This window comes from Thalassophryne amazonica, chromosome 5 (genome assembly GCF_902500255.1).
Source record: "Thalassophryne amazonica chromosome 5, fThaAma1.1, whole genome shotgun sequence".
Lineage (NCBI taxonomy): Eukaryota > Metazoa > Chordata > Actinopteri > Batrachoidiformes > Batrachoididae > Thalassophryne > Thalassophryne amazonica.
This window is the reverse complement of record NC_047107.1, coordinates 72,401,134-72,419,248: the sequence shown is the minus strand read 5'-3', so window position 1 is coordinate 72,419,248 and position 18,115 is coordinate 72,401,134. Positions and strand designations below refer to the sequence as shown.

At 40.9% G+C, this 18,115-nt stretch overlaps 1 protein-coding gene across 4 annotated transcripts in view; it reads right to left on the bottom strand.

The window, feature by feature from the left end:
• Positions 1-18,115, bottom strand: part of aopep (aminopeptidase O (putative)) — a 277,707-nt gene that overhangs the window by 26,564 nt on the left and 233,028 nt on the right. Inside the window, exon 14 of one of the 4 annotated variants that reach the window (XM_034170526.1) lies at positions 13,521-13,637. In XM_034170526.1, the coding sequence (XP_034026417.1) occupies positions 13,521-13,637 (117 nt within the window). Of the gene's footprint in view, positions 1-13,520; positions 13,640-18,115 lie in introns of those variants that run through there. The other 3 variants (XM_034170527.1, XR_004560798.1, XR_004560796.1) reach the window with 3 other exon arrangements.

Here is an 18,115-nt window from a genome sequence, read left to right as displayed (position 1 = left end):
AATGGTTACTTTTTTAGACCAAGCAGAGGGAAAAAAAATATGGACTCACTCAGTTCTGAGGAATAAATTATGGAATCACCCTGTAAATTTTCATCCCCAAAACTAACACCTGCATCAAATCAGATCTGCTCGTTAGTCTGCATTTAAAAGGAGTGATCACACCTTGGAAAGCTGTTGCACCAAGTGGACTGACATGAATCATGGAGAGGATTATCACACTCTTAAAAGAGGGTAAATCATTACGCAATGTTGCAAAAGATGTTGGTTGTTCACAGTCAGCTGTGTCTAAACTCTGGACCAAATACAAACAACATGGGAAGGTTGTTAAAGGCAAACATACTGGTACACCAAGGAAGACATCAAAGCGTCAAGACAGAAACCTTAAAGCAATATGTCTCAAAAATCGAAAATGCACAACAAAACAAATGAGGAACGAATGGGAGGAAACTGGAGTCAACGTCTGTGACCGAACTGCAAGAAACCGCCTAAAGGAAATCGGATTTACATACAGAAAAGCTAAACGAAAGCCATCATTAACACCTAAACAGAAAAAAACAAGGTTACAATGGGCTAAGGAAAAGCAAGAGAACATGTAAATTTCCACAGTCATTGATGATATGGGGCTGCATGTCAGGTAAAGGCACTGGGGAGATGGCTGTCATTACATCATCAATCAATCAATCAATCAATTTTATTTATATAGCGCCAAATCATAACAAACAGTTGCCCCAAGGCGCTTTATATTGTAAGGTAAGGCCATGCAATAATTACGTAAAAACCCCAACGGTCAAAACGACCCCCTGTGAGCAAGCACTTGGCAACAGTGGGAAGGAAAAACTCCCTTTTAACAGGAAGAAACCTCCAGCAGAACCAGGCTCAGGGAGGGGCAGTCTTCTGCTGGGACTGGTTGGGGCTGAGGGAGAGAACCAGGAAAAAGACATGCTGTGGAGGGGAGCAGAGATCAATCACTAATGATTAAATGTAGAGTGGTGCATACAGAGCAAAAAGAGAAAGAAACACTCAGTGCATCATGGGAACGCCCCAACAGTCTAAGTCTATAGCAGCATAACTAAGGGATGGTTCAGGGTCACCTGATCCAGCCCTAACTATAAGCTTTAACAAAAAGGAAAGTTTTAAGCCTAATCTTAAAAGTAGAGAGGGTGTCTGTCTCCCTGATCTGAATTGGGAGCTGGTTCCACAGGAGAGGAGCCTGAACTACAAGTAAGCCTGCAGTCTGAGAGCGAAGCGCTCTATTGGGGTGATATGGTACTATGAGGTCCCTAAGATAAGATGGGACCTGATTATTCAAAACCTTATAAGTAAGAAGAAGAATTTTAAATTCTATTCTACAATTAACAGGAAGCCAATGAAGAGGCCAATATGGGTGAGATATGCTCTCTCCTTCTAGTCCCCGTTAGTACTCTAGCTGCAGCATTTTGAATTAACTGAAGGCTTTTCAGGGAACTTTTAGGACAACCTGATAATAATGAATTACAATAGTCCAGCCTAGAGGAAATAAATGCATGAATTAGTTTTTCAGCATCACTCTGAGACAAGACCTTTCTAATTTTAGAGATATTGCGTAAATGCAAAAAAGCAGTCCTACATATTTGTTTAATATGTGCTTTGAATGACATATCCTGATCAAAAATGACTCCAAGATTTCTCACAGTATTACTAGAGGTCAGGGTAATGCCATCCAGAGTAAGGATCTGGTTAGACACCATGTTTCTAAGATTTGTGGGGCCAAGTACAATAACTTCAGTTTTATCTGAGTTTAAAAGCAGGAAATTAGAGGTCATCCATGTCTTTATGTCTGTAAGACAATCCTGCAGTTTAGCTAATTGGTGTGTGTCCTCTGGCTTTATGTATAGATAAAGCTGGGTATCATCTGCGTAACAATGAAAATTTAAGCAATGCCGTCTAATAATACTGCCTAAGGGAAGCATGTATAAAGTGAATAAAATTGGTCCTAGCACAGAACCTTGTGGAACTCCATAATTAACCTTAGTCTGTGAAGAAGATTCCCCATTTACATGAACAAATTGTAATCTATTAGATAAATATGATTCAAACCACCGCAGCGCAGTGCCTTTAATACCTATGGCATGCTCTAATCTCTGTAATAAAATTTTATGGTCAACAGTATCAAAAGCAGCACTGAGGTCTAATAGAACAAGCACAGAGATGAGTCCACTGTCTGAGGCCATAAGAAGATCATTTGTAACCTTCACTAATGCTGTTTCTGTACTATGATGAATTATAAAACCTGACTGAAACTCTTCAAATAGACCATTCCTCTGCAGATGATCAGTTAGCTGTTTTACAACTACCCTTTCAAGAATTTTTGAGAGAAAAGGAAGGTTGGAGATTGGCCTATAATTAGCTAAGATAGCTGGGTCAAGTGATGGCTTTTTAAGTAATGGTTTAATTATTGCCACCTTAAAAGCCTGTGGTACATAGCCAACTAATAAAGATAGATTGATCATATTTAAGATCGAAGCATTAAATAATGGTAGGGCTTCCTTGAGCAGCCTGGTAGGAATGGGGTCTAATAGACATGTTGATGGTTTGGATGAAGTAACTAATGAAAATAACTCAGACAGAACAATCTGAGAGAAAGAGTCTAACCAAATACCGGCATCACTGAAAGCAGCCAAAGATAACGATACGTCTTTGGGATGGTTATGAGTTATTTTTTCTCTTAATAGTTAAAAGTTTATTAGCAAAGAAAGTCATGAAGTCATTACTAGTTAAAGTTAAAGGAATACTCGGCTCAATAGAGCTCTGACTCTTTGTCAGCCTGGCTACAGTGCTGAAAAGAAACCTGGGGTTGTTCTTATTTTCTTCAATTAGTGATGAGTAGTAAGATGTCCTAGCTTTATGGAGGGCTTTTTTATAGAGCAACAGACTCTTTTTCCAGGCTAAGTGAAGATCTTCTAAATTAGTGAGACGCCATTTCCTCTCCAACTTACGGGTTATCTCCTTTAAGCTGCGAGTTTGTGAGTTATACCACGGAGTCAGGCGCTTCTGATTTAAAGCTCTCTTTTCAGAGGAGCTACAGCATCCAAAGTTGTCTTCAATGAGGATGTAAAACTATTGACGAGATACTCTATCTCACTTACAGAGTTTAGGTAGCTACTCTGCACTGTGTTGGTATATGGCATTAGAGAACATAAAGAAGGAATCATATCCTTAAACCTAGCTTTCTGAAAGACTTCTAGTGTAATGAAACTTATTCCCCACTGCTGGGTAGTCCATCAGAGTAAATGTAAATGTTATTAAGAAATGATCAGACAGAAGGGAGTTTTCAGGGAATACTGTTAAGTCTTCAATTTCCATACCATAAGTCAGAACAAGATCTAAGATATGATTAAAGTGGTGGGTGGACTCATTTACATTTTGAGCAAAGCCAGTTGAGTCTAATAATAGATTAAATGCAGTGTTGAGGCTGTCATTCTCAGCATCTGTGTGGATGTTAAAATCGCCCACTATAATTATCTTATCTGAGCTAAGCACTAAGTCAGACAAAAGGTCTGAAAATTCACAGAGAAACTCACAGTAACGACCAGGTGGACGATAGATAATAACAAATAAAACTGTTTTTTGGGACTTCCAATTTGGATGGACAAGACTAAGAGTCAAGCTTTCAAATGAATTAAAGCTCTGTCTGGGTTTTTGATTAATTAATAAGCTGGAATGGAAGATTGCTGCTAATCCTCCGCCTCGGCCCGTGCTATGAGCATTCTGGCAGTTAGTGTGACTCGGGGGTGTTGACTCATTTAAACTAACATATTCATCCTGCTGTAACCAGGTTTCTGTAAGGCAGAATAAATCAATATGTTGATCAATTATTATATCATTTACTAACAGGGACTTAGAAGAGAGAGACCTAATGTTTAATAGACCACATTTAACTGTTTTAGTCTGTGGTGCAGTAAATGCAATAAATGCACAAGTTTACATTGATATTTTGGACACTTTTCTTATCCCATCAATTGAAAGGATGTTTGGGGATGATGAAATCATTTTTCAAGATGATAATGCATTTTGCCGTAGAGCAAAAACTGTGAAAACATTCCTTGTAAAAAGACACATAGGGTCAATGTCATGGCCTGCAAATAGTCCGGGTCTTAATCCAGTTGAAAATCTTTGGTGGAAGTTGAAGAAAATGGTCCAAGACAAGGCTCCAACCTGCAAAGCTGATCTGGCAAAGCAATCAGAGAAAGTTGGAGCCAGATTGATGAAGAGTACTGTTTGTCACTCATTAAGTCCATGCCTCAGAGACTGCAAGCTGTTATAAAAGCCAGAGGTGGTGCAACAAAATACTAGTGATGTGTTGGAGCGTTCTTTTGTTTTTCATGGTTCCATAATTTATTCCTCAGAATTGAGTGAGTCCATATTTTTTTCCCTCTGCTAGGTCTAAAAAAGTAACCGTTACTGAATGGCACAATTTTTTTTCCTCATTTCTTATAGTGTTTCTTAAAGCCAGAAAGTTGCCATTTGAAATGACTTTAGTTTTGTGTCATGTCTGTGATCTGCTTTTTTTCTACAAAATTAAACAACTGAATGAACATCCTCCGAGGCCAGGGGTTTATATATATATATAGGGGAGGTGATGGTGTAGTGGCTAAGGTGTTGGGCTTGAGTCCAGAAGATCATGGGTTCAAATCCCCACCTGACTGGAAAATCACTTAAGGGCCCTTGGGCAAGGCCTTTAATCCCCTATTGCTCCCGGTGTGTAGTGAGCGCCTTGTATGGCAGCACCCTGACATCAGGGTGAATGTGAGGCATAAGTGTGCTTTGAGTGTCTGATTCAGATGGAAAAGCGCTATAAAAATGCAGTCCATTTACCATATATATATATATATATATATATATATATATATATATATATATATATATATATATATATATATATATATATATATATATATATATATATATATATGTCTGTACCCTTCATGCATTTGCACACGTGCATACAGTGTGCATGCCCTCTGGTGCCAGACCTGCTCTTTTGGCCCACGTAGCCCCAGCAGCTGTTCCCTGTGCTGGGTTACATTCCTGGGGAGACCCCTGAGGCAGAACAACTGCCTGCTGCACCTCTCCTTACCCCCTCTTTACTTGGCGCAGGCCCTGTTTCTGACAGCACATGCAATTACACAGTGACATTCTTTCATTTATTACCCCCCCACCCCCACCCCAACCAACACCAATTCCCACACACAAAAGTTACAAGTGATATTTATATACTCCATTTGTGTTCTCACTTAACCATGAAGGACAAACTCGCATATCTCATATATTCACAAACACACAAAATGTGAAGCTGTAGCACTATTGTAGTCTTGATATATGCACGTGTACCAGCACGTGTACTTAAATGGACATGCCAGAACTGACTATTAGTTCCCATTCTGGACACTATGGTGCAGTAAGACAAGATCTTTGTTTCTCTAATGAAATGGAAAGTGACTGACTTCTTACTGGAACTTCAAGCAACCACGTCTGGTTTTGCGATGCACTGGTTCTCCCTCAGTGCAATCAGGAAAGGAATGAAGCTAACTTCTTGTATGAAAGTGTTGTTCTACTCAGTGTTCGTGAATTGGCAATGTGACCTGGTACAGTAACAACATACTGCCATAATACTACTCGGGGAGGTTTGTCTGTGACATATTAGTGGAAAATGCCATCCTGACAATTAACTGAGCCATAAAAATGGCATTGTGCAGGGTGGAAGTGAAGTGGTTGACCCAAGTGGAGGCAGTAAACTACCTATCAGTAGAATTTTTCTCCCGTCCATTTGAACCCTGCCTTTCCAGAGCAGGTTGCTCAAGAGGTAAGAAGTTGGCATGCCAATATGTAGACCTGGGTTTGACTCCCACTCATACTATCTGCTTTTGTTCTTGGACAAGGAACTAAATTTACCTTGTCTCAGGCCATCCCAGCTTTGCCTGGGAAGTACACTAACCTGTGATTGACTGGCGTCCCATGCAGGGGAAGTCATGGACTCTCGTTTGCTTCACGCTATGAAAGCTGGAGATACTTACTACCATTTGAACCCATCAGAGGGATCTCAGCAGAGCCTTGTGAAACACAGTTGGGAATGTTACCACATCTACAGCAGGGCTCTTCAACTAATTCCAGAAAGGGCAGAGAGGGTGCAGGTTTTCTTTGCAACCACCCACTCCACCAGGTGATTTCACTGATTAACATCACTTTGAGCAGATGGAATCAGTTAATCAGTGAAATCACCTGGTGGAGTGGGTGGTTGCAAAGAAAACCTGCACCCTCTCTGCCCTTTCTGGAATTAGTTGAAGAGCCCTGATCTACAGAATCACACATTTCTGCCCACCACGTGAAGATGAGTTATTGCAATAAGATCAATGCATGCACGATGTGTGAGGAGGTGCACTCACAGAGGATTATGTGTCTGGCCACACGCAACACAACCTAATACAAAAGACATCCAATCATGACCTTAGGTCACTGGTTAGTGTCAGAGTCTGTCAATCATACAGTAAGACAAAAAGCACCAGGACCCAAAAGACATGAACCTTTGTTCTCCTGTAAAGGTACCACTATCACATTGTGTTTGTTTTTGCATGATCTAGCATGCATGTGCATCAGTGCTGAGGACCCCAACAACTGGAGGTCATGAGGAAGCTCACATTTCACCTGGCTGTGGCAGATGGTTACTTTCGAGAGGTGGCCTTGGAACAGATGTCTGCCTCGGTGATTGCCATCCAGGACCTGAGGTAGTTCTGTAGGATATTTTGTCTCACAGTGCATGCTCCCTTATTTGACTTGACAAAATACAAAAACGATTCCTCAGATTAATTTCAATTTTGACTGCTGTGTTGGTTTTACTGAGATTACTGAATGGGTGATAACAGACTCCTACCATACACCATTTGAGATCATCTGTTGCCTGAAAATGAAGTTAAGCTTCAAATGTAGCTGAATGGGGTGGCAAGGCGGCTGAGTGGTTAGCATTGCTGCCTCACAGCGAGAAGGTCTCAGGTTTGCTTCTGGCCTGGCTCTTTCTGCGTGGGGTTTGCATGTTGTCCCTGTGTTTGTGTGGGTTCCCTCTGTGTTCTGGCTTCCTCCCATTTCCAAATGGATGAAGGTTAGGTGAACTGGTGACTCTAAATTGACCATAGGCATGAGTTGGAGTGTGACTAAATTTGCCTGTTTATATGTGTTGGCCCTGCAGTAAACTGGCGTTCTGTACCCCGCTACTTGCCCAGTGACCATGCAACCCCCCCTCCCATTTCAATTTCAATTTATTTAATTTATATAGCACCAAATCACAACAGAGCTTCCTCAAGGTGCTTCACATAAATAAGGTCTAACCTTACTAACCCCCAGAGCAGCAGTGGTAAAGAAAAACTCCCTCTGAGGAAGAAACCTCAAGCAGACCAGACTCAAAGGGGTGACCCTCTGTTTGGGCCATGCTACAGACACAAATTACAGAAACATTCACAAAACGAACAGGAAATGCTGTTGGTGCACAGGACAGGAGGGTCTCCAGCACAAATACCACTCCCATCTCTGGATGGAACCGCACCTCAAACAGAGAGAAAAAACAGAATCAGGCATCAGAAAGACAAGAAATACAATATAATTTGCCAGCAGTAAACAACAAGAAAAACAGGGAATACTAAGATGATCGCCGGCCACTAGCCCTAAGCTTCACTAAAAGACCCAGAATTTAGGTAAAGTTGAGGCCGTGACACGCTCCGTTTTCTAATAAAATGAGTTAAAAGAGTAAAAAGCGTAGAACTATATTATGCCAGTATGCTAGCCATACGAAAGGGAAAATAAGTGCGTCTTAAGTCTGGACTTGAAAGTCTCCACAGAATCTGACTGTTTTATTGACGTAGCCCACCCCAGTGATGCTTATCTGAAATATGCAGGTTCAGATAATGGATGGATGGAACTGAATGAATCACAATAAATGAATTTATACAGGTTCTCAAGATGATTAATCTACATTCAGAGTCACTTGTTGTCCTGTGATGAACAACTCTTTAATTTGGGAAGGTTCTTAAGAACAATTGATTGAACAAATGATTATAGTCCCCTCAAAATGAAACCCAGTCTGGTTTTTGTTCTCGACTTGAACTTAAATTAACTGCCAAGTGTTACCTTTGTTTGAGTGTGTAAAAACTGTCATTGTAATTAAACAGGAGAGGAATATACACAAGTTGACTTTTTAATCCTTGTATATCCTTCGTTTCCTCAATTGTTGATGTGGTCCAGTGTCACAGTCTGAGTAAACCTGACCTCTACAGCCACACACAATGTCTGTGTGTGTGTGTGTGTGTGTGTGTGTGTGTGTGTGTGTGTGTGTGTGTGTGTGTGTGTGTGTGTGTGTGTGTGTGTGTGTGTGTGTGTGTGCATGTGAGGCTTATATAGAAAAAGTTGGCCGAAGTCACGCACTCTACCTCATACATGCACATACATGCTCCAGCTCACACTTGAACTCACCCATGTATTCATGGTCACTTCCAACGTGTTCACAGAGCACTTCCACTGCACGCACACTGTCGTTCAGTCACATGGTTCCTAACACTTGACGTTTGCAGCCCACTCTAAATCCTTATTCATCACTCTGACCGTCTCAGTGTAACATGCACATCAGAGGACTTACAGGTGTTTAAGCAATATTTAACTAACATGTAACATCACTGCATAAAAGAGGCCGAATTAATAAAAAAACAACTAATACAGTAGTGTTCAGAATAATAGTAGTGCTATGTGACTAAAAAGATTAATCCAGGTTTTGAGTATATTTCTTATTGTTACACGGGAAACAAGGTACCAGTAGATTCAGTAGATTCTCACAAATCCAACAAGACCAAGCATTCATGATATGCACACTCTTAAGGCTATGAAATTGGGCTATTAGTAAAAAAAAGTAGAAAAGGGGGTGTTCGCAACAATAGTAGCATCTGTTGTTGACGCTACAAACTCAAAACTATTATGTTCAAACTGCTTTTATAGCAATCCTGTGAATCACTAAACTAGTATTTAGTTGTATAACCACAGTTTTTCATGATTTCTTCACATCTGCGAGGCATTAATTTTGTTGGTTTGGAACCAAGATTTTGCCCGTTTACTAGTGTGCTTGGGGTCATTGTCTTGTTGAAACACCCATTTCAAGGGCATGTCCTCTTCAGCATAAGGCAACATGACCTCTTCAAGTATTTTGACATATCCAAACTGATCCATGATACCTGGTATGCGATATATAGGCCCAACACCATAGTAGGAGAAACATGCCCATATCATGATTCTGCACCACCATGCTTCACTGTCTTCACTGTGAACTGTGGCTTGAATTCAGAGTTTGGGGGTCGTCTCACAAACTGTCTGCAGCCCTTGGACCCAAAAATAACAATTTTACTCTCATCAGTCCACAAAATATTCCTCCATTTGTCTTTAGGCCAGTTGATGTGTTATTTGGCAAATTGTAACCTCTTGTGCACGTCTTTTATTTAACACAGGGACTTTGCGGGGGATTCTTACAAATAAATTAGCTTCACACAGGCGTCTTCTAACTGTCACAGCACTTACAGGTAACTCCAGACTGTCTCTGATCATCCTGGAGCTGATCAATGTGTGAGCCTTTGCCATTCTGGTTATTCTTCTATCCATTCTGGTGGTTGTTTTCCATTTTCTTCCACGCGTCTGTTTTTTTTTTTGTTTTTTTTTTTTTGTCCATTTTAAAGCATTGGAGATTATTGTAGATGAACAGCCTATAATTTTTTGCACCTGCGTATAAGTTTTCCCCACTCCAATCAACTTTTTAATCAAACTACGCTGTTCTTCTGAACAACGTCTTGAACGTCCCATTTTCCTCAGGCTTTCAAAGAGAAAAGCATCTTCAACAGGTGCTGGCTTCATCCTTAAATAGGGGACATCTGATTCACACCTGTTTGTTCCACAAAATTGACGAACTCACTGACTGAATGCCACACTACTGTTATTGTGAACACCCCCTTTTCTACTTTTTTTTTTATTAATAACCCAATTTCATAGCCTTAAGAGAGTGCATATCATGAATGATTGGTCTTGTTGGATTTGTGAGAATCTACTGAATCTACTGGTACCTTGTTTCCCATGTAACAATAAGAAATATACTCAAAACCTGGATTAATCTTTTTAGTCACATAGCACTACTATTATTCTGAACACTACTGTATATCTGGCAATAAAACAGGTTATGAGTACACATATAATCATCAGACTTTCTGAAGCTTCATATATGCTGCTAGGTCCGATAATACAATTGTGTTTGCTTATGCACAGTGCACACTGTTACATCATATTACAATGACACAATTACAGATTTGACTTTCCTGCATTCTGTGGTGCACATCATTGTTTTTCTGTCCATCTCTCGAAATCATGAACAGTGTTTTCAAGGTGTTTTGGACAAACTGGGCAGAGAACATGGGATGACACCAACAGGAACATTGAATTTTGGTGATTTCATGTTTTACTTTCATTTCAGACTCAATTAATCTGAGATGCTCTCGGATTTGGAACTTTCTCATGCCTCAAACTTCAGGCGCACTTTACGATACTTCACAGCATCACATAGGAAGAGGAGACATTTTCTTTACATTTCTGGTTTCAGTTTGCTCAAATGAATGCAGAAGTATTTTGCTACATCCCTTTAACTGCACCTTGGAAACTATGTGGTTGTCCAACCAGCAGATAACTCTTTTTTGGGGTTGGTGGTGGGACAAATACTCCAGCCACTGTGAAACGTCTCGCCAAACTCAACATCAGAAATGAGGGCTGCCCCTCATTTCTGATGTTGAGTTTGATAAGCAGGTAGCCCAGTGGATAGGAGTTGGGCTACCAGTAGATACATTCTCTGTCACACTGTCTATGTCCTTGGACAAGAAATTTCATCTGCATTGTCTGAGTTCACCCATCTGTAAATGGATACCCGTCTTGGCTCGGGAAGTAAAGTGATGGATTGGGGGAGTCAGCCTCTCACCCACTTCAAACTATGAAATCTGGGTGTAAGCACAAGCACCAATGGGGTTCAGGGCCTATATAGGGTTATCGTCTTGTTTCTCTAACCCTAACTCTGCTGCTACCTTCCAAAGGAAGATGGCTCATGCTATATAAGGGACAGTGAAAAGCGGGTTTGATCCTCATCCCTGGAAAACAACAACCACCAGAGAAGGCTGAGGGACCTGTCTGGGGTGGCGACTGCTGCAGTACTGAGGGGTTGTCCACAGCATGCTGGTGTCCTGGTCCAAACTTAAAGAGGCATAAAAATGAGTGGGCACTTTCAACATCCTTTCTCTCAGCAAGGATGACCCTCTTGCAGTGTCAAGGGAGCTTGGAAAGCTCAGCATTGCAGTGGCAGTGCTCCTGAAGTCTGTAGAACTAGAAGTTGCCAGAGTGGGTGGACACACCTACTTTTGGTCTGGTCACTCCAGTGGTCAGCATCCCGAGAGAGTGGCAGTTGCGATGGCGGACCAGCTCCTTTTAACACTGTTCAATATCAATTTCCATGTATTTAAATTGTGCCAGGCTTCAGTGACATGAAGCAGAATTTAAAATGAAAGAAATCATCTTGCTGACTAGTTCCGAGTTCTCCTCTGTGCTTGGATCAGTGCAATCCACCTTAATTTGTTCTTCTTTTCTTGCGTTAAATGTTTAAAGCTTCAGTTTGTTACTCTCTAGCTAAAGGAATTAATTTTCCAGTGTGAGTTGAATGTAGTGTTAGCTGCTAATATTAGCATTTTGTTTTTTAATTTGAGGCCATGCATGCATACTGGAGTGCCACTTACATGCACCTGTCTGTGAATTGATAAGCATTCATTTGCCCTCCATTGTGGTTTTCCATGGTGAAGGTGTTTGTATTTATTTATGAATTTTAAACAGATTCCTCATCAATATTTTGAAAAGAAGAATACAGTACCAGACAAATAAACACTGAATCAGAAAATCTACAGGATCAAAGTGAGACAGGAAGAAATGGGGAAAAAAACACAAACACATTTTATGGCACGATGTACACAATTAACAGCTTCAGTATGCAGTAATTAACATGAAATGGGAAGATTTTTCAGACGTGTGAGCAACTGCCTGTACGTGTTTGGCTACTTACCCTAATAACTGAGTGTATTTTTAAAAAATAATGTTTGTAGATAAGAGTCGTTCATTATCTACAACTATATCTGACTACAGAGGCCACAATCTAAATGGAGTCCAGAACAGGGATAGAGTCTATTCTGACTCCTGAATTAATAATAAAAATCCAATAAACATAAATATGGAACATATTGTTCCATATTTATTTATTTCGACATGTAAGCTTTTGTTTTTTGTTTTGTTTTGTTTTTTGTTTTGTTTTTTGCCCTGTTTTACTGCTTCAGCTTCCAGCACTTTTGGAAACTGTTTTATTTAACTTTTTTTATATAACATATGTGGAGTTTATGAGGCAAAAGTCATTTTAAAAACCTTCAATAAATAATAACAGCAAATTGGGGAATTTTATGTTAAGTGAACATTGTGAGCCGCTGAAATCACCATGTCAACTTCCATGAGTTTACATAAGAGTACACCTCCAAGGAGGATAAAAGACATTTACAAAGTTTGTCAAGGAACAATCTAAACTGCTCTTTGTCACTGGACTGACTGGGGCAGTAAATGCTAAAAGGAATAATTAAGATGACAAGAAATACCAAATTACAAAATCGTCAATTGCAGTTTTGTTTCTAACTGACTCCATCTTACTGGCCTACAAGCAAACACAGTGTGGTATGCCCAAAAAGGAATAAAGTCACTGAAAAACTACAAATAGGAATTCAGATGTCATAAATAAACACAAATGCATTTACAATTCTACATTAACTGGAAACACTGACCTACCTTTGACATCGGAATGCAAATTTTAAACAATTGTTTAAATACAATAATACAAGAGCAGCTTCAACCCTGCTACGTACAATAATACCCCCATAAAATAGCTCTTATAATTAATAAAAACTTATTAAAGTGTAAACATGTGTCATATTTTTCCTTTCAAGAAAAGCCACATGTCAGCGTGTAGGCTTTACAGACAGCTGTTTTCATACTCAAGACCTTGTACAGTTGTAAGAACCTTTAAGGCACTAAAACACACAGCAGAGCGAAAAAAAAAGAAGATAAAAAATGAACACACTCACAAACATAGTTAATAGTACCATTAAGAAGCTTTGCTCAGTACTAAAACATGAAGAGAATGCTTGTGGGATTTCGTGGCTCGAAAAGAAGAGAGCTGCTATTACCGCAGAATTTATTTCACATTTGTAAGTGCTCTGTGTTGGGATTAGAAGAAAATAGGAAACCATTGCATTTTTTTATTGTTCAAAGATATATATATATATATATATATATATATATATATATATATATATATATATATATATATATATATATACGCACATGTGCACATGTGAATGAAACACACTCAGTATTTATCAGGATATGTGCAGTCTCACCTCAGCGTCTTGATTCTGAAGGTTGTATGTTCTCTGCAGTGCACGCATTGTTCCCACACTAAGCTCAGCCTCCTCTAGCAAAAGCTCCAATAGCATCACTAGTTGTTCTGACGTCACCTAAGGAGGGAATAAAATATATAACATGAATTCTGCTGACCAATACAGGCCACCTGATGAAAATATATTACTGAATAAATGTGCAAATGCCATCCTGTTATAACCCAATATATCTCCAACTTTTCATAACACCAGCGACTTCAACGTACTGCAAAATTATCGACAGTGGCAAAATTACACACATTTTACACCGTGTACATCCACGCACAGACATATTTACTTTCCAATTAGATTTGTGTTGTGTTCGGTGCTGGGAGTGCTTAATGAAAAAACATCAATATCAGTCTGGCAATTAATGCAAACTTTCAAGCGGAGGGAACCACTGTATAATAAAGCAGAGCAGAAATGACAAATAAATATGGTAAACCAAAGAGAATATTTTCCTACTGGACAATATTACAACCCAGCACATGGCAGATGCAGTGAATGAAGGATCTGAAGTAATGCCCCGTTTACACTGGACTGAGAACCAGATAAAACCTACAGTAGTGTTCAGAATAATAGTAGTGCTATGTGACTAAAAAGATTAATCCAGGTTTTGAGTATATTTCTTATTGTTACATGGGAAACAAGATACCAGTAGATTCAGTAGATTCTCACAAATCCAACAAGACCAAGCATTCATGATATGCACACTCTTAAGGCTATGAAATTGGGCTATTAGTAAAAAAAGTAGAAAAGGGGGTGTTCACAATAATAGTAGTGTGGCATTCAGTCAGTAAGTTCGTCAATTTTGTGGAACAAACAGGTGTGAATCAGGTGTCCCTTATTTAAGGATGAAGCCAGCACCTGTTGAACATGCTTTTCTCTTTGAAAGCCTGAGGAAAATTGGACGTTCAAGACATTGTTCAGAAGAACAGCGTAGTTTGATTAAAAAGTTAATTGGAGAGGGGAAAACCTACACGCAGGTGCAAAAAATTATAGGCTATTCATCTACAATGATCTCCAATGCTTTAAAATGGACAAAAAAAAAACAGAGACGTGTGGAAGAAAATGGAAAACAACCATCAAAATGGATAGAAGAATAACCAGAATGGCTGAGGCTCACCCATTGATCAGCTCCAGGATGATCAAAGACAGTCTGGAGTTACCTGTAAGTGCTGTGACAGTTAGAAGACACCTGTGTGAAGCTAATTTATTTGCAGGAATGATTTGTCATGGAAAGAGAAGCTGGTCCACCGCGCGTCGCGGTGCAGCCGCTCGGCGCAAAGCAACGCCGTGATGAAGCCTTCCAGGACATGTTGGGGCAGGTCCAGCTCATGCACAATCACAATCGGATAATCACACGACTGAAAAGTAACCGACAGCCGTCTGAAATCCACCTTTAAGCCGTCCTGTGAGACCAACACCGAGGTGGTTTTGTGCCGCGCCATGAGCTGCACGGTGGCGCGTCCCTCCGCTTCTTTTTCCATGAAAAAAACTCCTGTAACAGTGGAATGTGCCGATAAAGTGCTGATGTCCACATCTTCTGCCTTTTTGTGAAAGTCAGACGAGGTCCCGGATCAACAAAGCTTTCACGTTGGAAATGATCTGGTTGTTTGTGCGGGGTGTCAGCCTGTCAATGGGGGCTGGGAGCGCGCTGCGCTCTCAGCAGTTGTGGGCCGTCCTTAAAGGCGCAGTAACACCCCGTAATCTGTTTAATCCCCAAAAAATCATCCCTGAAAGCCATATTAATTTTCCGAACGGTGTCCACCTGGAGGTCTCTCACAGTTTCTGGAAAAAAATTGATGCAGCAAAGATCCAAATCGTTCAGACATTTATTCGCAATAAAAAATAGACGAGAGGGGTGGACCACACCTCACTCCAAGCCTGCTCACAGGCGAATGACGCAACCGACAGGCATGAAAAAACTCACGCATGCGCATGAGGGTTCAAGCTTATCTGACGCAATCACACGTGATTCAAATCCATATGGTTTTTGAAAAAAATAATAAGGTCGGACACTTTTCTAACAGACCTCGTATTTCCTCAATTTTATAATCAGAATGCAAATTGGAGCCAAAATCTGCAATGGGAGAATGGCTTTCGACCACCAAAAACCTGGCCTAAAGTCAAACACTTAGATTGCATAAGCAGGTTGAAAATACATGTAGACCCTTAAGCCCAGGTTACACATAGACGGTTTTGTCGGCGGGTAGTACGTAGACCGAAGTTCGCGGTAGTTGCGGCTGTTTTCGCGATGGAAAGGGGCGGAGCATTTCGCCGGTGTTTTGAGCGCCGTACTAGCCGCAAATACGTGGATAAAACGCCGCTAAATCCACCAAATAAAGCGGCGTTTTGACGCCGTAGCATCCGGCACACGTCAGGCAACGGGGGTTAATACCCAGTTCTATCCTTTACAATCACAGGTTAAGACGCGCATGAGAATGGCGGTGTTCTGCTGCCGCCGATAATGCCCTGTGTACCGCTGGATTTATCAAGGCAAATCCTGCGTTACTCCAAGAACTTGCATATAGGCACCGCCCCCAGAGTATAATAGGCTGAAGCAGCTGTCACTGCAGGGGGAGGGAGCTCATCTCTCAGCCTTTTCTTCTCCTTTCCTTTTCCCCTCCTCAACGTGTCGCTCGTCTCCACCACAGGCCTCTCCTCTGCTTCTGAACCAGACCTCTTGGTAAGTCCTTGCCGCTGCCAATTTTCTTTTAGGAGGCATACTGGAGCTTCTCTGCAAAAATATCTGGAGCTGGCCGCGAGTGAGAGGCCTGCATGCAGCGCGCTAGCATTTTTATATTGACCGCCGCCTATCGGCCGTTTGGAACACTGTTAACCGGGAGGTGGCATTTAGAACGGCGTACTGTCCACTAACGCCGCTGTTTTGTCTGCCTCTGTCGCCGGTTAAAACGCCTTTGAGGACACCGATGTGGGCTCTATTGCCGTTTTACACGCCATTGGTTAGGGATACAACGCTGGCCGCCAATTACGGCGGTGTAAACTGCGGCACTACAGGAAGGGGCAGGATGAAACGGTGATTAAAAAGTATCAAACACCATTGTTCGCGTTGTCTCCGTCATCACGCGAATTCCCCCGGGAGCGCTCCCGGAATTATTCGACATGTTGAATAATTTTTTCGACGATTCCCAGTAAAGCCAGAACTAAGCCACGCCCCCTAGTGCCGGCGTTGACAACGGCGTTTGATCCTTAAGACGGCCAAAAACTCTTCCGGGACGCTTCCGGGAGCTCTTACCGTCTATGTGTAAATGGGGCTTTACTTGCCTGTGTGTATCGCCACCAGTAGTGGTACTTAGTACTTCCTTTTACTCAAAGTGTGATACAGCAGTAGCCACTCTGACTGGTCAAATTTATATGTTAGGCACAAAACATCTGATGATTACACATAGGACACAGTAAAGTCAAAGCCTTTCTGCGCAGTTCCCAGCTTTGCATTCAGTTTGTGTGCCCTGTCGATATCACATAGTATTTGGAAACACCCCTAAAGCATTTGCGCCACTCTGTCACTCATTCTGTGCTTGCTATCAAACCTTACATAGGATAGTTATTAATGTGTTAGCGCATTTTATGATGACTTACAACATATATAACTGGTAATACTATTAAATCTATATTGAGACTATTTACTGTGCACTACAACATCTACAACAGACAAACTCACCAATCTTTACTTGTTGGACTAAATCAAATAAATTCATCAAGCTGTTTCCAGGACATTGCAAATGCTTTATTTTTCATGCTCACATTATGAATGTACCATCCGGAAGTAATCCTCAAGAAAACAACCCATTTTGTTCTGGTGACGAACATCTTTGGGGACATTTAGAACTCAGCAGTGAATTTAGGTGATTATTCTGAGGATGTGGGCAGTGATATGAGAGAATGACTTCCTCCACTGGGGAAAGCTGTGCCCAGGCTTGCCTGCTTTCTTCTTGCAAACATCCAGCACTTGCAGACGCACTTTGTCTCTGGTCCCAGTCTGGGACACAATTAATGGCTGACGGCCCCTTAGGGGCCAATGTGAAAATAGGTATGAAGTATGCGTGACTGAATGAAGCTGAGCACAGGAGCACAGAGAAAAGAGAGACAAAGAAGAAAACTCAGCTATTCAAGCAATCATCTTTAGAGAATTGAGTAAGTGAATCAATTTATGACCCTTTTTCATGAAAACCTTTTCAACCATTTAAAGATGTGTATGGTACATAATGCTGTTTAGAATTGGAAAAGACAAACATGAACAGGTCCATTTTTAATTTTACATCACAACATTATGACAAAACAAAATGTGTCTCTACATTCATTCATTCATTTTCTGAGCCCACTTATTCCAGTTATGGATCACAGGGGCATTGGAGCCTATCCCAAAAGTCACTGGGCGAGAGGCGGGGTACACCCTGTACAGGACATCAGTCTATCACAGGACCACATATACACAGACAAACACATTCACACTCCCACTCACCTACCATCAATTTAGAGTCATCAATTCACCTAGCTTGCATGGCTTTAGAAATGGGAGGAAGCCAGCACCC